The 26,132-nt window shown below is 40.5% G+C and overlaps 1 protein-coding gene across 1 annotated transcript; it reads left to right on the forward strand.

The window, feature by feature from the left end:
- Positions 1 to 7,629: 7,629 nt before the first annotated feature.
- LOC138904875 (uncharacterized) lies at positions 7,630 to 8,145 on the forward strand. The gene has a single exon (XM_070193375.1). It carries the CDS (start codon positions 7,630 to 7,632, stop codon positions 8,143 to 8,145), a length of 516 nt encoding a protein of 171 aa, XP_070049476.1.
- Positions 8,146 to 26,132: the final 17,987 nt, after the last annotated feature.

Raw genomic sequence — 26,132 nt, forward strand, 5'->3', positions numbered from 1 at the left:
TTAAAGATAAATAAGCTTAGGAACTTCCCCTCTCACTCTATGGTAATCCCTATCGCTAGAAATATCAGATTTTTGCTTCAAAAGTGGCCCTTTACTTCAATATATCGAAATAGGGCTGGGTGAAAATAGGAAAACAATAAAGCCCTGATGCAGATCTGCGGTCGCATATGCGATCGCATAAAGCTTCTGCGATCCGCAAAATGGATTGCATAATGGCCCTCCGGAACTGGGCACTCCTACCTCACTCACGACCGCCCTGCTATACGCAAACCTTTTCTGCGATCGCATAATGCACCGCAGAACTTCCCTCCGAAAATATTTGTTTTCGATCTGCGATGGGTTGTGCAGCTCGCGAAATGATTATGCAGCTACATAATGGACCAAATGTTTTGCCCAAGTTTTTGCTTCAGTCTGCGGCAGATCTGCAATCTGCATATCAGTTAAGCGATCGCATAATGGACCATAGAAATGCCCTGCACTTTCAAAACATTTCTTAAACTCCCCAATGCACTGTTCAATCCAAAAATTCTGAGCCGCGGCTCGCAAGCTCACCGTGAAGAATCTCTACAATCATCAACACATAAGTCCACTTTGGAACCATGAAACCCCGGGTTTTGAAGTAAACTTTTACGTGGCCCTACATCATCTCCTGCTTAAGATCATTCGTCCTCGGATGATGGCCAAAATTCGCCATTAGAAACCAATGTGACTCAGCTTCTATATCACACACCAACAGCTGCGAAGAATGTCTACGATCATCAACACATAATTCCACTTCGGCACACCAAAACCCCGGGGTTTTATGTAAACTTTTACGTGGCCTTACATCCTCCCCCACTTAAGATCATTCATCCTTGATTGAGGGCCAAAATCCACTATTAGAAACCAATGTGACTCAGTTGCTATAACAGACACCAATAGCTGCGAAAAATCTCTGCAATCATCAACACATAAGTCCACTTCGGCACCACGAAATCCCGAGTTTCTAAGTAAGCTTACGTGTTTTGTGCCGGATTAAGCTTATGTGTTTGAGTAGACATTTTGGGTTGAATAATGCACTGAGGGATAAACGAAAATTTTTGGCAAAGAAATTCCTTTTTCTGCGGTCCATTATGTGACTGCAGAATCAATCTGCGAACCACATAATGTCCGTAGAGTAAAGCAGGAAAAGGGGCAGTTTTGGATGCCATTATGCGGTCGACTATGCGACCGCAGAACTATTTTGCGGTCGACTATGCGACCGCAGAACTATTCTGCAGTTCATTATACGACTGCAGAAGCATAGTGACCGCGAACCCAGGTAGATTTTTCCCAATATCAAAGGACAAATTATGTGGCCTATATACGGACTGCATATCAATTATACGATCCCATATGCGATCGCAGACCCTGTTCCGGAGATTCATTTTTGGGTTTTTATAACCCGACCCTACTTCGTTAAATAGACGCAATGGACCATTTTTGAGCAAAAATCTGATGTTTTAGAGAGAAGTGAGAGTGTTTTATAGAGAGAAGAAACCCTAGGCTAATTATTCATCAAGTCTTTCTCAAATGTTGGAAGATTAACAAGGAAACCCCACAAGGTCTTCATCCTAAAGGTAAGATTCTACACCCTAACCCTCAATTTCGAATTTTGTCTAGAATTGGGTAATTAGTAAGATAATATTTAGGCATGGGAGTTGTCCATATTGCATGCATGTGTTATCAAGGGGTGTAGGATGATTGTTGAGCTAAAAATGGTAAAGAATGGGTTGTGGGATGATGGAATCCTCCATAAAAGGACCTTGAAACCTTAATGCACATCTAGTGTTTGATAAAATGCTCAAATGAGCTAAAACCATGATCATCTTCCTAATTTTGGTTCAATTTGTTATATTTCTCAAATAGATTGAAGTTACTATGAATTCAGGAACATTTTAGATTTTAAGGAAGCTCTATTGAGGTATGTTGGCTAAACCTTTCTCCTAGAATTTAATCCCATGGTATCCATGTAATCTATGTAAGTCCTGAATTGTTCATTATGAAAGTGGCTATTCCGAATAAGCTTGTGTTGAAAGATATATGTTCAATAGGTATCCCAAAATGCATTTATCATGTTATGTTGTAATTTGAAATTACGTTCAAAGTATGGGCTATGCGTTAATAATATTGCGACCTCAAGTCAAGTTCAAACAAAGGATATTATGCCAAATTTTCTGAAAAACCTCTATGTGCCTAAGACTCTTAATTGCTCACATGTGTACTAAAAATATTGATTTATAATGTCTTGTTGTTGTTATTGATGATGATGATGCTTGAAAGTGAAAAGGCTGAGTATGGAATACTAAATGTGGCCATCATGCCCAGAATGAGAATTAGATATGTGGCCAATAGTGACAATGAAAAGAAAGAATGTGTGAACATTATGAGATGAGTTTTAGCTCCTTTACATAATAATGTCATTAATGTCCTATGATCACCTGTGGCTAGTACAAATAAGCGATAATATGAACATAAATTGTGGTTGTTTGCCAAAACAGGAATAATGAATGAACCCTATGGACGGTCTATGAAACACATAGGAATATTGTGTTATGAACCCTATGGACGATCTATGAAACGCATAGGAATATTGTGTTATGAACCCTACGGACGGTCTATGAAATGCATAGGTATATTGTGTTATGAAATCCTATGGACGGTCTATGAAACGCATAGGTATATTGTGTTATGAAACCCTATGGACGGTCTATGAAACGCATAGGTATATTGTGTTATGAAATCCTGTGGACGGTCTATGAAACGCAAAGGAATATTGTGTTATGAAATCCTATGGACGGTCTATGAAACGCATAGGTATATTATGTTATGAAATCTTGTGGACGGTCTATGAAACGCATAGGTGCATTGTGTATGAGATGTATAGGTGTACGGTATGAATAAACACTATGTATGGTCTATGAAACACATAAGTGTATAATATATTATGTGTTTCACGTACAGATCATATGGCTCGGTTGACCCAAAAAGAAGTTTAGAATGATGTAAGTATAATAAGGCTTGATATTTGAACCTACGCGATGTTTTGTAGTCTTTTGATGTACTTTAAATGCCTCTTATTTGTGTTACCATATTTTTAAATGTTGTTTTTTCTGGCTTTCATACGAGGACTATTCCACATGTACTCACGTCCATTTTACCGGGGGTGCTGCATCATTTAATAGATGTAGGAGGTTCCATAGCACGCAGCACTGATCAGTGATAGTGGTACACTCTCTTCCCAGTAGACTTGGTGAGCCCCACTTCATTTCGGAGTCATGTATCTTTCATTCCTTTTGTATTGTGTTTGAGGTATAGCCGGGGCCTTGTTGCCAACATTATCATAATACTCTTTGTATCTATTAGAGGCTCCGTAGACATAGTGTGGGTTGTATATTGGTGTTGGCTAAGTCAAACTAGTTATGTTGTGTTTGAATTACTTGTTCCACTTTAGATCATGAAAATGTGTGTGAAATTTAAGACTTTAAAATGAAGTAACAAGTGGTAAGAATTGGTATTGCAGACCTGATCACTTTGTTATTTGATTAACGAAAATATGTACTCTCTTTATTCATGGATGAGTTTGGGTAGAAGGAAATCTAACATGCTTGCTCGGCCGGGTTCACTCGGTATAGCGCCGGTGGTTCTCCCTGAGTTTTGGGGTGTGACAGCCTTACATCCTCCCCGATTAAGATCATTCGTCCTCGAATAGGAGCCAAAATCCGCCATTAGAAACCAATGTGACTCAGCTTCTATAACACACACCAACAATTCCAAACTTTTGACAAACTCCCCAAATATCCAAAATTTTCACCAGAGTTTCCCCTGTAACTAGGCCTATCCACCTATCAGAGAATCCTAAAAACCAACCCTAACAACATATACATGAACCAACGATGAAACATAACATAAAAACAACGCCAACCGTGGCCTCACGAGCAGTATATCACCCAAAAAAAACACCTTTAACATCAACTGTACAAATGATACATAATTTATAGAAGGTAAACTCTTAGCATTTTCATAGAACACAACTTTATAAATACATGGCTATTCAAACAAATGAGGGTATTTATTCTTCATTTTTTCCTCGGCCTCCCAGGTGGCCTCTTCAACCTGCTGATTCCACCATAATACTTTCACGAAGGCAATCTATTTGTTCCTCAACTTTGAACTTGCCTATAAAAAATGGTTACTAAAATATCTTCATAAGTCAATTCTTCATTAACCTCAATAGTGTCAACCGGAACAATAAGCGACAGATCTCCAACCACCTTCTTTAACATGGATACATGAAACACTGGGTGCACTACAGACATCTTTGGAGGTAGTTCTAGCCTGTAAGCCACCTGACCAATCCTTTGAATGATTTTGTACGGTCCGACATACCTCGAACTCAACTTCCCTTTCTTACTAAACCGCATTATACCAGCTCTACCAAACCAACATTGTAACCCACCGGTTTCATCCATCCTCATAGTTAGAATTTTCTAAATCTCCTTCGATGATGATCTCTCTTCTGTTTAATGATCATTTTTTTATTTTTCTCCCATTATTTTTAATTGACGCAAAAGGGAGTTAAGTTCCAATGGTCCGATGCTTATGAAAAGAGCTTCCAGGAGTTGAAATCAAGGTTGACTACGGCACCGGTGTTGACCCTACCAGAGGGTACGAAATGATTGGTGGTATATCGTGATGCTTCGAGAATCGGGATAGGGTGTGTATTGATGTAACATGGAAAGGTAATCGCTTATGCTTCTAGGCAACTCAAGAATCATGAGAAGAACTATCCAACACATGACTTAGAGCTCACGACGGTGGTTTTTGCATTGAAGATTTGGCGTCATTATTTGTATGGGGTCCATGTGGATATATTCACCGACCACAAGATCCTTCAATATATTTTCAAGTAGAGGGAATTAAATCCGAGGCAGAGAAGATGGCTTGAGTTACTCAAAGATTACGACATCAATATTCTCTATCATCCAGGAAAGGCTAATGTTGTGGCGGGTGCTCTTAGTCGGAAATCTATGGGCAATTTGGCTCACTTGGAGGCATATCAAAGGTCATTGGCCAAGGAGGTTTATCGATTGGCTAGTTTGGGAGTTTGACTTGCGGATCTAGTGAAGGAAGGGTGGTTGTGCAAAATAGGGTTGAATCATCGCTTGTTGTGGAAGACATGGAGAAGCAATACGACGATCCATTGTTGGTACAATTGAAGGAAAGGATTCATAAACATAATACTATGGCTTTTTCCATGCATGGATGATGGTCTGCTAGGGTACCAATGGTGATTATATATTCCAAATGTAGAAGTTCTCCAGGAAAGAATCATGACCGAGGCTCAAACTTTCAGGTATTCTGTGCACCCAGGCTCTACAAAGAGGTACCACGATCTTAAGAAAGTCTATTAGTGGAATGATATGAAGAGGAATGTAGCGGACTTTGTGGCAAGATGTCCAAATTATCAACAAATAAAGGCCGAGCATCAAAGGCCCGGTGGGTTGGCACAGAACATAGAAATTCCGATACGGAAATGTGAGATGATTAATATGGACTTTATGGTAGGACTACCTCATACTACTCGAAAGTTCGACTCAATTTGGGTGATTATAGATCAACTCACGAAATCAGCACACTTCTTACCTGTTAAGGTGACCAACACGGCAAAACAGTATGCTCAGTAGTATATCAAGGAAATAGTCAGGTTGCATGGCACTCCAGTTTCCATCATTTCTGATCGAGAGGGCATAGCTCACAGCTAATTTGTGGAAGTAATTTTAGCAAGGTTTGGGTACTGAGGTGAATCTTAGTACAACCTTTCACGCGCAGACTGATGGACAGGTAGAGCTGACTATTCAGACGCTTGAGGATATGCTGCGCGCTGTGTTCTTGACTTCAATGGTAGTTGGGATGATCACTTGCCGCTCATAGAATTTGCCTACAACAACAGTTATCACGCTAGCATTCATATGGCACCGTTAGAGGATTTATATGGTAGGACATGTAGATCTCCCATTAGATGGTTTGAGATTGGGGAAGCATAGTTGATAGGATCATACCTCGTGCATCAGATTATGCAAAAGGTTAAGATCATTAAGGAGTGGTTAAAAACGGCTCAGAGCCGTTAGAAATCCTATTCGGATGTTCATCGTAGGGATTAGGAGTTCAAAGAAGATGATTGGGGTATTCCTGAAGGTTTCCCCTATAAAGGGTATAATGCGGTTTGGTAAGAAAGGGAAATTGGGTCTAAGGTATGTAGGACCGTACAGATTCTAGGCAAGGTGATCGCTTATGCTTCTAGGCAACTCAAGAATCATGAGAAGAACTATCCAACACATGACTTATACCTTGTGGCGGTGGTTTTCGCATTGAAGATTTGGCGTCATTATTTGTATGGGGTCCATGTGGATATATTCACGGACATAAGAGCCTTCAATATATTTTTAAGCAGAGGGAATTGAATCTGAGGTAGAGAAAATGGCTTGAGTTACTCAAAGATTACTACATCAATATTCTCTATCATCCGAGAAAGGCTAATGTTGTGGCAGATGCTCTTATCCAAAAATCTATGAGCAGTTTGGCTCACTTGGAGGCATATTAAAGGTTGTTGGCCAAGGAGGTTCATCGATTGGCTAGTTTGGGAGTTTGTCTTGCGGACTCTAGTGATGGAAGGGTGGTTGTGCAAAATAGGGCTGAATCATTACTTGTTGTGGAACTGAAGAAGAAGCAATACGACGATCCATTGTTGGTACAATTGAAGGAAGGGATCCATAAACATAATACTATGGATTTTTCTCTGCATAGATGATGGTCTGCTAGGGTACCAAGGCGATTATATATTCCAAATGTAGATGGTCTCCGGGAAAGAATCATGACCGAGGCTCACACTTCCAGGTATTCTATGCACCCAGGCTCTACAAAAAATGTACCATGATCTTAAGGAAGTCTACTGGTGGAATGATATGAAGAGGAATATAGCGGACTTTGTGGCAAGATGTCCAAATTGTCAACGACCGAGCATTAAAGTCCCAGTGGGTTGGCACAGGACATAGAAACTTCGATGTGAAAATGGGAGATAATCAATATGGACTTTGTGGTAGGACTACCTCGCACTCCTCGAAAGTTCGACTCGATTTGGGTGATTGTGGATCGCCTCACGAAATCAGCGAACTTCTTACCTGTTAAGGCTACTGACACGGCGGAACAGTATGCTCAGTTATATATCAAGGAATGAGTCAGGTTGCATGGCACTCCAGTTTCCACCATTTCTGATCGGGGGCACAGTTCACAACTAATATTTGGAAGAAATTTTAGCAAGGTTTGGGTACTCAGGTGAATCTTAGTACAGCCTTTCACCCACAGACTTACGAGCAGGTAGAGAGGACTATTCAGATGCTTAAGGATATGTTGTGTGCTTGTGTTCTTGACTTCAAAGGTAGTTGGGATGATCACTTTACACTCATAGAATTCACCAACAACAACAGTTATCACGTTAGCACTCATATGGAACCGTTCGAGGCTTTATATGGTAGGAGATGTAAATCTCCTATTGGATAGTTCGAGATTGGGGAAGCAGAGTTGATAGGACCATACCTCGTGCATCAGGCTATGGAGAAGGTTAAAATCATTAAGGAGCTGTTGCAAACTACTCAGAGCCGTCATAAATCCTATTCGGATGTTTGTCGTAGGGATTTGGAGTTCAAAGAAGATGATTGGGTATTCCTAAAGGTTTCCCCTATGAAGGGTATAATGCGGTTTGGTAAGAAAGGGAAATTGAGTCCGAGGTATGTCGTACCATATAGATTCATTCAGAGGATTGGCCAGGTAGCTTACATTCTAGAATTACCTCCAAAAATATCTTTAGTGCACCCGGTGTTTCATGTATCCATATTGAAGAAGGTGGTTGGAGATCTGTCGCTTATTGTTCCGGTTAAGACTATAGTGGTTAATGAAGAACTGACTTATGAAGAAATTCCAATTGACATTCTTGATAGGCAAGTCCGAAAGTTTAGAAATAAAGATATTTCCTTAGTGAAAGTGCTATGGCGAAACCAACAGGTTAAAGAGGCCACCTGGGAGACCGAGGAAGAAATGAAGGAGAAGTACCCTCATTTGATTGAATAGCTATGTAATCATTCCTATAAAGTATTCCCCTATGAATTATCATTATGTACCACTTGTACAGTTTATGCTAAGGAAGCTCCTTTTTGATAATATATTGTCTATGAGGCCACAATTGGTGTTAATTTCTTGTTATGTTGCATCGTTGGATTATGTATATGTTGTTAGGATTGGTTTCTGGGATTCTCTGACATGTGGATAGGCCCAGTTACAAGGGAAACTCTGCCAAAATATTTGGAAATTTAAGGAGTTAGTCAAATATTTGGAACTGCTGGTGTGTGAAATAGCAACTGAGTCACATTGGTTTCTAATGGCAGATTTTGACCCTCATACGAGGACGAATGATCTTATGCGGGGAGGATGTAAGGCCATGTAAAATTTGACTTAGAACCCGGGGTTTCATGATGCCAAGGTGGACTTTTGGGTTGAACAATGCGTTGGAGAGTTGACAAATATTTTTGGTAGAGTAGGGCATTTGTACGGTCCACTATGCGACCATAGAATCACTCTGCGGGCCGCAGAGCGGCTGCAGAGTGCAACAGAAAATGGCCAAATTTGGAGGGTCATTTTGTGGTCTAATATTAGACCGCATAATGCTTTCACTAGCCGCACAATCCATCACAGATTCAGCAGGAAGATTTTCGGAGAGGAGTTATGTGGCGCATTATGCGACCGCAGACCTGCCGCAAACCTGACCCGAACATGGGTGAACTAGGTACTTAATGAAATGTATCTTCATATATCTTTTCTTTATTCATGGGTGAACTGGGAAGATGGCATTGTGCAGGCTTGCTCGATCGAGGTATCTAGGTTGAGCGCTGGTCGCGCTCCCCGAGGTCAAGGCGTGACACCGATTACACTAATTTCAGGCTCGATAATCTTGTATCGCCCAGTGCAAACTGCTCGACTGACTGACGAGCACAAAACACACACTTAAATATGCTCGCTAGTCGAGTATCGTATAATATAATATCGTATCCACAGGGATTGGAGTTAAACAATATTATCGTAGTTTGTAGCTATAATTCTATCCAAGATAATCAACAGTTTAGAATTATGTGATTAAAAACTATTAACTAAGAATCTAAAGATAATTGAACAATGACAATCGAAACAAAAGTAAGCAAGGAAGATATCAATGGGAGAAAATAAGGATTAATTGGATAGGTGCACGATAAATGTCTGGGATTTAACTCTAGTTAATTTACTTCTAATGTTCAAGTGAGTCTCTCGAATTCACTCAATTTTGAGTTCAAACGTTTAGTAGAAACTCCTCTCTCGATTAAGTCTCAACCTCACATTATGAACCAATTTAAGCTCGATGAAGATATGCACTGCTTCGTAGTTGATTGGTCTTTAGGAGAACCCCTCTCGATTATCCTCCTATCTAGGTTTTAAACAATAATTCAACTAGCCTCTTTCGATTACTAAGAAGAATTAATGAACTCAACCAACAAGATAATGCAAAGATATCACAAGTTATACCTCTCTCGATTACATGAACATGTGAATATAGATGAAATAATTAAAACATCCAAAACGATTCAATACATAAAAACTAGATTTATAACCCACAAACAAGTGTCAAAACACCACAATTCATCAAACCCTAAAGGGAACTACTCTATAGATATGGAGTAATTCATCACAGATAATTAAAGTAAAGAAAAACATAAAACGATCCAAACTCTTGTCTTGAGTGAGGACTGAATGATGAATCCTTGTGCTTTTGCTTCTCCACCTCCTCTTTTGCCTACATAGGTCTTAGATGTGTCAAAAGTCCAAAAAATAATGTTTTTACATGTATTTATACCAAGTAGGGTCGGGCCCAATCAAAAACACCTTTTCTACGAGAAATGGGACAATTTCTCTGTAACATTTGTACAGGCGTGCCGCATGGGGCGACGCGTCATGCGGGGTATTACTGGGAAAATCCAAAGAGTTGATTTCTGACAGACGGCAGGATTTTACACAGGCGCGACGCGCCACGTGCCGCACTAGTGTTGTTTTCTCAGAGTCCGGAATTTTCTTGACTTTTTGATATCCAGACGTGATAGTCGACCCCCGAACGCGATCCCGGCTTTATCCCTTGGGCTATTACTCAGACTTCAAAGGTCCAAATCACTCGAATCCATTCCTTAACATCTACATAGCTCGGAATCCTCATACAAGGCATAAAACACACAATTAGAGCAAAACACTAGCGATTAAAGCTCAAACTCAATTAAAGTATAGTAAATTAGAGTGCAATAAGCGACTAAAACAAGAAATTATAGCCTACCATCACCGACAAACCACATCAAAAATCACCTACAACCTCATACAATGACATCAATGCTTCAACAAGACATAACTCGAATATGATATATAAGGAATAACGAACTCTAGCAAAGAACTAGCCAGCCCGCGTAACGAATAAAACGGCCAAACATATGATAGGAACCTATCTCATAGAGCAGAAACAAGGCACACAAAACAAGTATAATGAATAGTACTCAACATCCCACTATTGCGGCATGCAACTCGATCCAAACATGATACTCGTGGCGGCGTGCCACCCGATCCACACATGACAATCTATAAGGCAATACCTATTGAGCCAGAATGCTCATACCCACAAAATGCCCGAATATCTACTACATGCACGCTAAGTGCATAAACACATCCCTGGGGAGACGCATAGCGCCATGCGCTACAAAAGCCAAGCCCGACTAAGGTTCATCAAACAACCGACATCTCGAAAGCCATCTCGCTTATATAATACCTCAAGCTATGTCGGATCACCACTCACACTCGAATAATCAAGCCTCTTCATAACACATATGGCATAAAGAGTAGCACCTGAAATAGACGATGCTAAGAATATCATCCACTATGCCCGAAGAATTAGGCATAAGCAATGCTATGCTGAAATGAACACGTCCGACCTGATGTAGAGCACACATTCACATTAGATCTACCAACGAATCTCAAGCTGATTCTGATCATTCCAAAATAGGTCTGTAACTTCCCAAGGACCCATAATAACCCTACCCATGACACATACGATCAGCAGTCAAATCCGGAATGACTTTCACAGTCCACAACCAAAGGAGTAAAGCTCCTCTCTGTCAAAACCCCTCTCATTGACGATCGTACCAAAATCTCCATACCTGCTTTCAATCCCTAACAATCAAATAACTAACACATCCCACTTATATGATCTTCCTGTGGGATATACTCCGACAACCTTCCGCACCTGATGGTAAAATATGGACATCAACCTTCCGCATTTTGAATACCCAACACTTCCTCCACAACACAGACCATCTTTATATTGTTCGTAAATAGTTCTAGCATACTCTGAAAATCTGAAACCCCCCCCCCCCCGCTCCTCCGAGCTCATGATATTTTTATCTAAACCGAACCACAACCTTAATCCTCAACTTCCAATCTCCATACCTCTCACTGCACATATCAGCTGCTACGCGAGAGCACAAGAATTTCATCTTGAGGGTGTGATTGTGATAGATAAAGGATGATGTTTGTGCCTTCGATTGAGTAATGACTTGAAGAGGATTTCATGAATTGTACGGGATTAAAATACCCATGTAAGGTGAATCGCATTGGGATACTATAAAATAGGTCTATTGAAGTACAGTATCGCCCCTAAGTGGATCAAGAAAATCACTTCAAATATTCCTCGATGCAACATAAGCCCTAGCAGCAATGTATTACGTAAGAAGTTTCAAGTTATCAATGGAAGATTGTAAGATCAACATTGAGGTGAATCGACAATGGATGGATAAAAGATACAAAGTACGAGGCGAGATTAGGCCATCAGTCTTAACATGAACAGTAATGAAGAAGCGTTAAAAGACTTAGCGTTATGCATATAAGATAAGCAACGAGAGTAACCTGGAGTTTGGTAGCAGACCTCAGTAACGATTAATAGAAGTAAGAGTTATGGTATAGTATGACCTACCTAGAGCAGTAAAGTCATACGGATGGATAAACGGATCTAGGAAATAAGATAAAGCAATATTTGTAAGTTCAACAAAGTACTGAGCGAATAACATCGATATACTTATAGATGCCCAGAGGAATATCTTATTGAGCTCTATATATGTTTACAAAGTGAGGTCTAAAGATTGGCTAAAAGCTTAAGAAGAAGGAGAGAGGAGTCGCATAGGCATACTTACAAAGACAGAGTCGTACAGGCTGGATGATAAAAGGTAGCAACAGTTACAAGATTGGAATGATTCCGACCACGAGTCGTGGTGTGAGAAAAAGGCCTATAGGGGGAAATGCCCTAGCCTTTGGGATTCATTCCCAGAACAGTTGCCTAAATGGAAAAGGAGTACTACAGTATTCGCAAGAGCTATGGGTTATGAGAATGATAAGTGCATCAGTCAACATTCGAGGACGAATGTTCCAAAGGGGGGAATAATGTTACACCTCCATATTTTTTTTGTACGTGAAAGTACGCCATAAATAAATTGGTGAAAGCACGGAAATCAGATGTTACATCCCGCATTTTTGTACGTTAAAGTTTCATCGTAAGTTAATCGACGTAAGTTTGGAATGAGATTATTTTGGGATTATAAGTGTTATGCTATTTCAAACAAGGGATAAGTAAATTCGTAAAGGTGAGAGGGTAGGCAAATCAAAGAAAATAAATTTTGTCGAAGTCTGGCATTTTGGATAAAATACGACCCGAGCTAAAATACCCGGTATTTATGGACTAGTACCATACAAGGTACCACATGGCCATGATAGTAAGGTGTATAAAGTTATTAAAAGTGAGTGGTATTTTAAGTAAGTCGAGATAATTCTTAATTATACGGATAATTGGGTGATTAATGATTTTTAGTGGGCGATTGATTAAAATTCTTGGATAATTGAAGAACCCCACGTGGCAACAAGCCATCCAAGCTTTATGACTCTTAAATCTTATGGATTATGTGGAAAAGACTAAGGATTCAAGGTATGTGGTTAAGCCACGTGAGATTCTCCACCTTAAGAAGTCATAAAACATCTCAACCTTAAGAAGTCATGAATAACCTTAAGAAGACATAAAACATCTCAACCTTAAGAAGTCATGAATAACCAACGTAAACTACATGAGACCTTCTAATATGCATCTGCATATATCAACATAAGCAATGAAAGATCTTCACCAATTCAAAGTAAAGTGAGATTTTATAAGCATCTTCAACAATTCATAAAGATAGGAATGGAAACGTTACTGTCCTAGCAAGGAAAGCCATACAAGAGTTTGATCAAATTCACCAAAATCTCCAAGAATCGGATGTTCAACAAAGGAATTAGTATGAAGTTATACTACGTAATAGCAACGGAATTTGCCATTCTAAGAGTGCACGGTACAATCTTTCTCAAGAATATCATACGGATATTTCCCTACTTCAATCTGCTGTCACGTATTTTCGCACAAGACATATGTTAAAGGGATTATCAAGAGAATCGGCTCAGGTATGTTAAGGCTATCCCTTCTTTTTTTTGGAATGCTCCAAATAATATAAATGAAACGAGCAAAATACACAACTTGCATAAATGACTCTATTCATAAAAATACTAGGGGTGTCTATATTCTTGATTCCCCATGTGAATTATTATTATATCATCTGTTCTTGGGTCTCAGAAAAATACGTATTTGATAAAGTTTATCCGAAAGGCATATTGATTTTTATGACATTCCGAGAAATCTTATTAATGTATTTATTATGCATTTCATGCATTTATACATGTACATTTACCCATGACTAGATGGCGTTATATACACATATATATATGTATATGGGATATGGGAAAAGGTTACGGCGTTATATACGCACCACCAACTGATCAGCTGGTATACGTTGATGATTTGCCCACAGTGGCCGAGATAATATGATGGGATGCCCTCAGAGGCTTGATGATGTTATATACGCATATACCTATGCATGGTATGGCATTTGGATGCATATGCATGGCATTGTAAATATTTTTTATTCGCAGAATTATTCAGACTTACATGTTGAGTCTTTTACTCCATGTTTCTCATATCTATTATTTACTGATGTTCATCCTTACATACTCGGTACATTATTTGTACTGACGTTCCTTTTGCCTGGGGATGTTGCGTTTCATGCCCGCAAGTCCCGATAGACAGGTTGAGAGCCCTCCAAGTAGGCTATCAGCTCAGCGGAAGATGTTGGTGCGCTCCATTTGCTCCGGAGTTGCTATTTGGTTAGTATCATTAGGACATGTATTGATTGGTATGGTGGGGCTCTGTCCCAACCTTTATGACAATTATGTATTCTTAGAGGCTTGTAGAGAGATGTCATGTGTACAGGGTATTTGTATGGCCTTGTCGGCCTATGTTTTGAGTTTATAAATGATCATGTTGGCCTTATAGGCCCGTATGTCACGTGTATAGGTTTTTATATCAGGTTGGGTCGTTCTATGTTGGGTAATTCTCTCATGTTTACTCTGTTTATCTCATGACGTCCCTTCTGGCCCACTTACCTATGATGATGTAATAAGAAAGATATATTATGTTAGTACTCGGTTGAGTAAAGTACCAGGTGCCCGTCGCGGCCCATCGGGTTGGGTCGTGACACTAAGTAGAAATACTGGATAATCCTATACATCAATGTCTACATATAAAAAGATAATGAATAAATAGATCTAGAGAGAGGGGGACGTCGGGGCTTGCGGACGCCGGCAGGTATACCTTGAAGTCTCCGCCGCTGAACCCTAGCTAATGCCTGGGATGATAGGAAGTACCTGGATCTGCACAAAATAATGTGAAAAATAGTAGCATGAGTACAACACAACGGTACCCAGTAAGTACCAAGCCTAACCTCGGTAGAGTAGTGACAAGGTCAGGTCAGGGCCCTACTGGAAATAAATAAGAAAAATTGTACAAATAATTTAACGGTGCAATAATAATAATAACTAAAATGAAACAAGTAAGGGATATGCCAAAATTAACTACACAGAATCAAGGCAAATAATGCATCACGGAAGAAAGCAAGGAAATGTTAATGCAAGGAAACAAACAACCAAACACAAATGAACTAACAAAGAAATAACAAGAGTCACTACCGAGGTACCGCCTCGTAGTCTCAAATCACAAAAGTAATCCACAATCTTTCCTTATATCACTGTGGGAGCCTTTCATTTAGTGTTGAAAATAATTTTCCCAAAATAACATCTCGCATTTTAGCTTACCTTATCACACCGCATGGCTTCTAGTAGTTCCCCTACTAGCCACGTGTAGAAAACTCACCTTATCTTACCACATGCAATTCAACCCCAAAATCTTATACCACCGCATGTGTATCAATATCTCAATGCACCACAAATTGCACCTCAAGTGCCCAATATCACAACTTGCCAAAAGAAATCAACAATAGCAGTATTTTCACAATAAGGAGCATACGCCTCAACCACAATGTACACAAAGTCTCAACAATAAAAACCGGAAGTGAATAACTCAACAAAAGGATATTGCACGACATAACACTTTGCCTCAATAGGAATCACGACCTTTGTAACTCAATATCAATTTCACCAACAAGATATTCCAAGAATGAAAAGTTCAAGTAAAGAGTTCAACAGTTAAATAATGAATATGGAATAAAGGAAACAAGAACTTCAACTAAACATACAAGTAAGAGATACGACAAGTAGAGCATGTGAAACTATACAAATGATGATGAAGGTAACATGTTAAAGTAACTCAATTAAGGCATGAAAGGAATCTACGTAGCTAAAACCGATAATTTCTACATTTAGCCTGTGCACGCACTCATCACCTTGCGTACACGGCTTTCATACATCACAGTTATCACAACAAACTAATCCTAAGGAGAAATTTCCCCACACAAGGTTAGGCAAGTCACTTACCTCAAATCACGCTAACTCAATCAACTAGTAGACCTTTCCCTCGATTATCCAACTCTGAACAGCTCGAATCTAGCCAAAACAATTTCATACTATAAATACAAACTATAGAAAACTAATTCGAACAATGAAATTACGATCTTTACAAAGAAATAAAAAGTCAACTCAAACAGTCAACCCTAGCCCGCATCTCGAAACCTGACAAAAATTACAAAACACGAACACCCATTCGATAACGAGTCCAACCATACAAGAATTACTCAAATCCGACCTCAAATCACCTTTCAAATCCCCAAATTTTAGCCTAAGAAGTTTCACAAATATTTCCCCAAATTTCCAACTCAAATCCCTAATTAGATGATAAAAACAAATTCGTGTAATTCAACCAAAATCGAGTTATGAATTCTACCCCAATGTTTTCACAGAAAATCTCCCGAAGAATCGCCTCACGCCGAGCTCTCTAAGTCCAAAAATGGATTATGAAATAAACCCTCGAAAATTCCTCTTTTTCGCCCAACAAAACCGCTTCTGCGAGCCTGGGATGGCATCTGTGCCGTCGCAGATGCGGATTCTACAAAAGTCTAGAAATTCTGCTTCTACGGACCATGGCTCGCACCTGCGAGCCCGCTTCTGCGGAGTCTCGACCGCATCTACGGTCCCTTGCCTACTCACACCACTCCGCTCCTGCAATGCCCCTTCCGCTCCTGCGCTTCCGCTTCTGAGGAAAATGGACCGCACCTGCGGTCACAACTGAGCAAGGCCAGCTCCACTTCTGCGATCAACTGCTCGCTTTTGCGGGTTCGCACCTGTGGCCAGTCCCTCCACAGGTGCAATGACACCAGATGCTGGGAACTTCAGCAATTGTACAAGTCCAAAAATTGGTTCGGATTCAATCTGAATCACACCTGGGGCCCCCAGGGTCCCCGGGACCCCATCTGAATTTACCGACAAGTTCCAAAACACATAAGGGACCTACTCGAGGCTGAAAATCACATCAAACAACATCGATTCTACGAATCACAAACCAAATTCAAGCCTATGAAACTATAAACTTACAAATTATGAAACAAATGTTGATTCATACCAAAACAACTCCGATTGACTTTAAATTTTGCACACAAGTCATAAATGACATGATGGACCTATTCTAACTTCTAGAATAGGGATCCGACCCTGATATCAATAATGTCAACTCCCGTTCAATCTTTCCAAATCTTCCAAACCTTAATTTTTCTAACTTTTGCCAATTCACGCCGAAATGACCTACAGACCTCCAAATCAATATCCGGACATGCTCCTAAGTCTAAAATCACCATATAGAGCTATTGGAACCGTCAAAACTCCATTTCGAAGTTGTCTACACAAAAGTCAAACTATGGTCAACTTTAAAACTTAAACCTTTGACTTAGGGACTATGTGTCCTATTTCACTCTGATACTCCCCCCAACCCCCCCCCTCCCCCGAAACAAAAACAAAAAACCCGGGAAAGTTACGTAACCACAATACAACATAGAGGAGGCAATAAATAGGGGATTGGGGCTTAAATACTCAATGACTGGCCAGGTCGTTACACTTTGACAGTCCTTCTTTGATGAGATTTAATTTAGATGTTAGTTCTTCCGTTTTAATTTAGATGACATATTTCGCTTATCGAAAGTCAAACTATATGAAGTTTGACCAATGTCTTAAAATATAATTTTTTTATCATATTGACATGAAAAAAATTACAACTTATAGTATTTTCCGAATAGTACTTGAATAACCAATTTTTCATTTTAAAATACCGAGTTGAACGAATCCAATTTAGCTTCACAGTTTAGTCAAATTGACTCTCAATAAGCAAAATATGTCATCTAAATTGAAATAGAGGAAATAGTATTATTCCTTGTTAAAGTGGATAATTTAGTGGTATTATTATATGCTTCTCAAAATATAGGTAATTTGTGTTTGGTTAACCAGTTATTATTCATTACTTTACAATTATCCGAATTTACTTGATACCTTATTTTTTGTAATAATTTGACTAAAATTTCTCATCCCGCTAGTTGGTATAATCTTATATATACTCTGTTACTTTCCTGAAAAAGGAGGTGAAATAACATATTTTCTTATGACAGACGTTTAATTCAATAATTAGTACAAGTAAATTAGATATCATTAATATGTCATCCTGTGTCTCATCAGCTATGATAATCGCATGTAATTCATTTTGTTTACCCGAAAAATGGATAGAGTTGAATTTGTACGTTGTTCTAAGGGTATGTGGTATAACTTGACACGAATCGTAACAATGAATAGAAATATCGAATGTTAACTGTAGAGAATGAAAAATAAGCAAAGTTGGGAAGAAGATGATTTTCAGATTTGGCAAGATGAATCAATTTATCAAGCTAAAAAGGATAATTCTTCAATATATGGGAGAATAATATTCCAGTTACAATGTATGCAAAACTTGATGCTTACAGAAATAATAATCATCCCCTTTATAGTGGAAGGATCCTACTTTAGATATACTTAAAAATACATAGTGGGAGACCCATGATAAATCAGCTTTTTCATAATTCCTGCAAGGATTCTCTCCTCTAGTGGGATTGCACCAGCTCTTGTCTATGAGCTCGATATTGACTCGAGCTTGGTATCGACTCGAGCTCTTGATCTTGACTCGAGATCTCGATCTTGACTCGAGCTCGATTCTAACCCGGCTCCTTGTATTGATTCGGGGCCAGTGTTGATCGGTCTCTGCCTCATAAGCTCGATAACTTCACTTTGCATCATAGTTCGATTTGGATTCGAGCTCGATAATGATATTGAGCTCGACATTGATCGGTCCCTAGGGCTCGAAGCTTGGTGACCTGACTTCAGACCTCAACTTGATTATGAAGATGCTTCTCCGATCTAATGCATTACCATTTCGACCAGTTTGTACGAAGGACTTATCGGTTTTTACCATATACAGATAGTCCCCTCGTTTCTCGGGAAGGATGTAGCGAGAAAAGACATGATTTCTCAATGGCTCGATCAAATATAAGCTGACGTTTACATTGGGATCGATCATGACGCACGTGATAGTTGTATCATCGGTTTAGTTTTTCAAGGCATTAAATGCATGTCAGATGATGGTCGGCCATTATCAAAATTGAACTGCCATTGTTGTACCTATAAATAACCCTCTTTTTCACTTTTAATCACTTTTACATCTTCAAACTCTAAATTTTCTAACTTCTTTCTCACACTTTCTGAATTCACTCGCAAAATCTGTGATTCTTCTGTGCAAAATCTTTCTTCAAAAACACTACATCTTTGTCACCTCTTTCTCTTTTAAATCTTTAAATCCAGAAATGGCGAAAACATCAAAAACCATTCCTCAAAAAGAAAAAGCTTTTTCTTCACAACCTGCCGCCAACAAAACACCGCTGGAGCCACAGCCTGAGGAGTGCATTCCTGGGGCGTGTGTTCTTACCTCCGATTTTAAGGTCGATAAAGGCTCGTCGGTTCCCGGCCGATGAGAGCCAGTATCGAGGTATATGTGTTCGATAACTGAGAGGCACCTCGAATAGCTAAAGAAAGATTGCAATTGGGAGAACAAAGAAATAGTAATCCCGTCTTCTGAAAAAGATATCACGACTTATGTGAAAGGGTTTTTAAGTGTGTATACTTACCTATTCACGTTAGGTCCCCTCGATCCCGTTAATATTGATTTCTACCACCAATACCAAATAACCCTAGGCTAGATCCATCCTTCTTTTTTGTGGATCATTATTTTGATCCGTTACTTTGTGAACAAAATCGAGGGGATGCCTTTCACCCTCGATCATCTCATCCGATTGTACTGCCCTCACCTCTTTCGAGACAGATTAATAAAACTTCAGCGTCGGGCTACCAAGGTTCTGTTCTCGAGTATATATGAGGATAGGGATCGAGGCTGGATGGGCAGGTTCATTCGAGTAAAGACTTTGGACCTGATTCCGACTGAAAAGATGCCTTTTCCCGAGGAGTGGAACATGAAGCATAAGTGTAATTCTGTCGTTATCTTCTGCTATTTTGCCTCTTCATTCCTTTTCTCACTGATATCCCCCTTTTTGTGATGCAGTGGTTCCATAGATTCCCGGTGCAGTCCCTGATCTCAAGAACTGGGTACGGGATCTAATTTCGACCTCCACATACGCCGAGCGTTTGTGGCGTGATTTGTCCAAGGGCCGATGGGAGGCCAAAAATAATGGTGAGCCTCTTTCTTGTATCTTTGGTAGTTCGAACAAGATGCTTTCCATATGCTTAAATTTATTTTCATGTATGTAGGTATGGGAAAAGATGCGATTTTGAGGCCCTCATCCGTTGAGGAAGAGGCTTCGGCCTCTGATCCAAAGCCGGTGAAAGATAATAAGAAAAAAAGGTCCTCCACCTCCGAAGATCCAAAACCAAAGATGAGGATGGCTCGTAAGCCGAGGAAGAATACCATTCCTTTGACTGTAGAATCAGTTTTGCGTCTGAGGGATGAAGAAGAAGAAGAAGAAGAAGAAAAAGAAAAAGAAAACGACGGGTCCGTGCTGGTGGCCCGAATGAAGAAAACCACTGATGCTCCAAAGGCAGCTGCATCGATGGTGATTTATAAAGCTCCATATCGGACTAAGAAGATATCCGATAAAGGTTCGGGCAGAGTTTCCGAACCGTTAGAGATCGAGGATGCTTCCTACTGAAGTCGACAATCGGTGGGTATATCAAAAGAGACCGATCCTGAAGCTCTCCGAATTGAGGAGAACGCCCCAAGCGAGTCGCTTAGGTCAATAGTAATCACGGACTCGCCCAATCTCCCTGCTTTTTCCGAAGGGGCGATTCGGGATGCCCAAGCTTTGGGGGCCCTCGAGATAAACCAATCACATGAAGGGGAGGACCCCTTCTGTGATTTGTTTACTGGTGTCGAGGATGTTGCTGGCCCTAGTGATGTGTCGGGCCTTTTCTGTGAAGTGCAACAAGCTCTAAATCGTGTAAGCACTAACTCTCTTCGTTGATACCACTTTCATGTTTTCTATTCTATTCTAACTTCTTTTCTTCTTTCTTCGTAGGCCGCAACAGCTCATCGAGAAGCATGTTCTCGGTCTCGAGTCGAGCTGCATCGATACGAGGCCGACCTTCAACGTGTGATGCAGGAGAAGAACGCCCTTAAACTCATCTTAGGGAAAAGGGGAGAGGAAATCAAAGACCTCGGAGCTGAGTTGGCCAAGGCTCACCAGGATCGGATCGATCTGTCCGAGCAGGTAATGATACTATTAAAATCATATGGGCTCGATATCGGAATGATGGCTAATTGTTTGGTCTCACAGTTGCAGCAAAAACTTGAGATGATCGGGAAACTCTGTGAGGAGGTCGATGTGATAAAGGCGGAGTCCTTGAAGTGGAAAGAAAGTATGGACCGCTTTGCTGTAGAGAAAGAGGTTGCTCGAGCCCAATTATCATCAGCCAAAAGCCAACTTCAGATCATGAAGGGGAAAAGCTCGGTTCAAGCAAGAAGAATAGAGGAGCTCGAGGCTCGGTTGGCCTCCGAACTTGACAAGGCCAATCTGACGCTGAAAAGGCAAAGGCCGATGCGGATGCATTTGTAGCCGTCTATCGGGCCAATGCTGAAGCTGCTCAGGTACAAGTAAGAGAGGCAGCCGATACCACCAACACTCACCGAAGAGATAAAAAAGGCTAAAGAGCTCGAAGCCGATGCTGAAACCTTGGCTTTCGATGATGACGATGGTGATGTTGATGATGGGAGAAAAAGTGGGTCCGAGAGCGGGGAGGAGCCCGATGGAGAAGAGACTGTCCCCGTAGATAACCAAAAAACTTAGCCCTTAGTTTTAATTTTGTTTTTTTGTGTAGGGTCATGTTCGGACATTATAAACATTCTTGTATATATATGTAAAGATCTTTTCTTTTCACGACTTTCCTCTGTTTTATTCTTTGTCTCATAAAGATTTTGTTTCATTCATGCCTTATGAAGATTTTCTTAAGGTTTTAGGCAATTCGATTGTATTTGGACCTTGTAACCTTTATAACTGAGGGAGTGCTTGCTCGAACTCGAAATAAGGTATCCCGTAGGCTTAGTAGTCGAGTGAGTGATTGCTCGAACTCAAAGTGATGTTGCCTGTAGGTTTAATAGTCGAGTGAGTATTTGCTCGAACTCGAATTAATACAGCTCGTAAGCTTAATGAGTGATTTCGAACTCGAAGTAATGTAGCCCATAGGCTTAATGATCGAGTGAGTGATTCGAACTCAAAGTAATGTAGCCCGTAGGCTTAATTATCGAGTGAGTGATTCGAACTCGAAGTGATGTAGCCCGTAGACTTAATGATCGAGTGAGTGATTTCAACTCGAAGTAATGTAGCCTGTAGGCTTAATGATCGAGTGAGTGATTCGAACTCAAAGTAATGTAGCATGTAGGCTTAATGGTCGAGTGAGTGATTCGAACTCGAAGTAATGTAGCATGTAGGCTTAATGGTCGAGTGAGTATTTGCTCGAACTTGAAATAAGAGTAGCACACAGGCTTAGTAGTCGAGTGAGTGCTTGCTCGAACTCGAAGTGATGTACCCCGTGGGCTTAATGGTTGAGTGAGTATTTGTTCGAAATCGAAATAAGAGTAGCACGCAGGCTTAGTAGTCGAGTGAGTGCTTGCTCGAACTCGAAGTGATGTAGCCTGTAGGCTTTATTGGTCGAGTGAGTATTTTCTCGAACTCGAATTAATACAGCTCGTAGGCTTAATGATCGAGTAAGTGATTTTGAACTCCAAGTAATGTAGCCCGAAGGCTTAATGATTGAGTGAGTATTTGCTCGAACTCGAAATAAGAGTAGCCCGCAGTCTTAGTAGTTGAGTGAGCACTTGCTCGAACTCGAAGTGATGTATCCCGTAGGCTTATTAGTCGAGTGAGTGATTTGAACTCGAAGTAATGTAGCCCGTAGGCTTAATGGTCGAGTGAGTGATTGCTCGAACTCGAAGTAAGATAGCCCTTAGGCTTAATAGTCGAGTGAGTGATTTCTCGAACTCGAAGCATTTCAGTCCGTAGGCTTTATGGTGTAAGTTTTTTCAAAACTCCTTCGGTAGTGGTCGGCCCTTGAGCCTATTTGAATTATGAAGCAGAACAAAAATTTTCAAAATATGAGTTATCGGTAAAAAGGTTATTATACATGTGTTCGTATTTTGTGCCAGGGCTCGAGCAAAACTATGCGGGCATGGTTCGTTTTGACCATTTGGCCCTTACACTTTTCCCTATCGAGACCCTGTTTGATATGACTGGTACGAAATAACTGTCTTGTATCGAACTCGATTTATTCGATGGTAAAGCCCCCCAGTATTCGAGGTTGATTGTAAAGAAGCCTTGGATACTATTGAATTGTCCTCAGGTAGCACATAGTTGTTGTGTCGTTAAGAACCTTGCCGGAAAAACCTGGTTGGGATAAAAACCGATCTAAGGGAAAAAGAGTGCAACGCGTACTTTAAAACCTGAGGTTTCGATGTTTTTGGTTGAACTCCTGCAATGAGTTAGTATCGAATATATATAGATGAAAGAAGGGAGAAAATCATACCTTAACAATAATATCGTTTGAGGTGTGACACGATCCAATTGTTTGGTAGTTGTTCGCCGTTTATAATACCGAGTTTGTAAGATCCTTTATCGACGTTTTCGAGTACTAGATACGGTCCTTCCTAGTTCGGACCCAGTTTTCCTTTGTTTGAATTTCGAGTGCTGAGGGTGATTTTCCTTAGCACTAAGTCCCCAATTTTAAAATGGCGAAGATTGGTTCTTCGATTATAGTATCTTTCGATCCGTTGCTTTTGGGCGGCCAATTGGACGAGAGCGGCTTCTCATTTTTCATCCAATAATTTGAGGGTAGTATTCATAGCCTCGTGATTTGATTCTTCTATCGTATATCGATATCTGGCATTGGGTTCCCCGACTTCGACTGGAATCAAGGCTTCGGAGCCATATACTAAGGAGAACGGGGTTGTCCCCGTACTGGATTTTGATGTTGTTCGATATGCCCAAAGGACTTCAGGCAGGATCTCTCTCCATTTTCCCTTAGCGTCTTTCAACCTTTTCTTTAGGTTCTGAATGATAGTCTTGTTCGACGATTCGGCCTGTTCGTTCCCACTAGGGTGATACGGTATTGATAATATCCTTTTTATTTTGTGGTCTTCGAAGAATTTTGTCACTTTGCTGCCGATAAATTGTTTCCATTATCACACACTATTTCGGCGGGTATCCCAAATCGACATACGATATGATCCCAGATGAAGTCTATAACCTCTTTCTCTCTCACTTTCTCGAACGCATGTGCTTCAACCCATTTAGAGAAATAGTCAGTCATAAATAAAATGAACTTGGCTTTACCTGGAGCCGATGGCAGAGGGCCGACGATGTCCATTCCCCATTTCATGAATGGCCATGGAGATAGAACTGAGTGAAGTCGTTCTTCGGGCTGATGGATCATCGGTGCAAACTTTTGACATTTGTCACATTTTTGAACAAACTCCTTTGCATCTTTGTCCATATCGATCCAATAATATCCTGCTCTGATTATTTTTTGGACTAATGAATCGGCACCAGAATGATTTCCACAAGTACCCTCGTGAATCTCACATAGGATGTAGTCGGTGTCTACTGGACCTAAACATACTGCCAGTGGTCCATCGAATGTCCTTCGGTATAATGTTCCATTTGCATTTAATGTGAATCAAGCAGCTTTGGTTCGCAGGGCCCTCGAATTTTTAGGGTCCGATGCGAGTTTTCCGTTCTCCAAGTATTCAATATACTTATTCCTCCAATCCCAGGTAAAGCTTGTAGAATTTATCTCGGCATGACCTTCTTCGATGACGGACCTCGAGAGTTGAATGACAGTCCTCGAGTTGATCTCATCTTCCTCAACCGATGATCCCAAATTTGTAAGTGCATCAGCCTCACTGTTTTGCTCTCGAGGTATATGTTGTAAAGTCCATTCTTTGAAACGGTGCAAAGTTACCTATAGTTTGTCCAAATACCTTGGCATTCTATCCTCTCGAACTTCGAAGGTTTTGTTTACTTGATTTACCACCAGTAAAGAGTCACACTTGGCTTCAATGACCACTGCTCCCAAGCTTTTAGCTAACTCGAGACCTGCAATCATGGCCTCATACTCGGCCTCGTTGTTAGTCAACCTAGTAGTTTTGATAGATTGCCTAATAGTGCTACCCGTAGGCAGCTTTAAAACAATGCCTAGCCCGGACCCTTTTAGGTTCGAAGCCCCGTCTGTGAAAAGGGTCCATACCCACGACGACGTACCCGATTTCAACTAGAGTTCTTTTTCGACTTCAGGTACGAGGGTTGGCGTGAAATCGGCCACGAAGTCCGCTAAAATTTAAGACTTGATGGCCGTCCAGGGCTGATATTCTATATCGTACCCACTTAGTTTTACGGCCCATTTGTCCAATCGGCCTGAAGGTTCGGGCTTGTGTAAAATATTACAAAGTGGGTAAGTGGTTAATATGCATATGGGGTGACATTGAAAGTATGGTCTTAACTTTCTAGAGGCGCTTATCAGCGACAGTGCCAATTTTTCTAAGTGTGGATATCTAGTTTCTGCTTCCCCTAAGGTTCGACTTACATAATAAATGAGAAATTGCGTACCTTGCTCTTCTCGAACTACGAGGCCGCTTACCGCAATTTCCGATACTTCTAAGTACAAGCAAAGTTTCTCTTCTGCCTTTGGATTATGCAGCAGTGGTGGGCTCGATAGGTATCGTTTTAATGCCTCTAATGCATGTTGGCTTTCCGAGGTCCAGGTGAAATCGTTCTTCTTTCTGAGCAGAGAGAAAAATCTGTGACTTCGATCCGACGACCTTGAAATGAATCGGCCTAAGGCAGCAATTCGTCATGTTACCCTCTGCACTACTTTTACACTATCCACGACGGTGATGTCTTCGATGGCCTTGATTTTATTGGGGTTGATATCCATCCCTCGATTCGATACCATGAAGCCAAGAAACTTTCCCGATCCGACTCCGAAAGCACATTTCTCGGGGTTGTGCTTCATGTTGTATTTCTTTAAAATCTCGAATGTTTCCTGCAAATGAGCCAAATGGTCCTTTG

This window comes from Nicotiana tomentosiformis, chromosome 2 (genome assembly GCF_000390325.3).
Source record: "Nicotiana tomentosiformis chromosome 2, ASM39032v3, whole genome shotgun sequence".
Taxonomy (NCBI): Eukaryota; Viridiplantae; Streptophyta; class Magnoliopsida; order Solanales; family Solanaceae; genus Nicotiana; species Nicotiana tomentosiformis.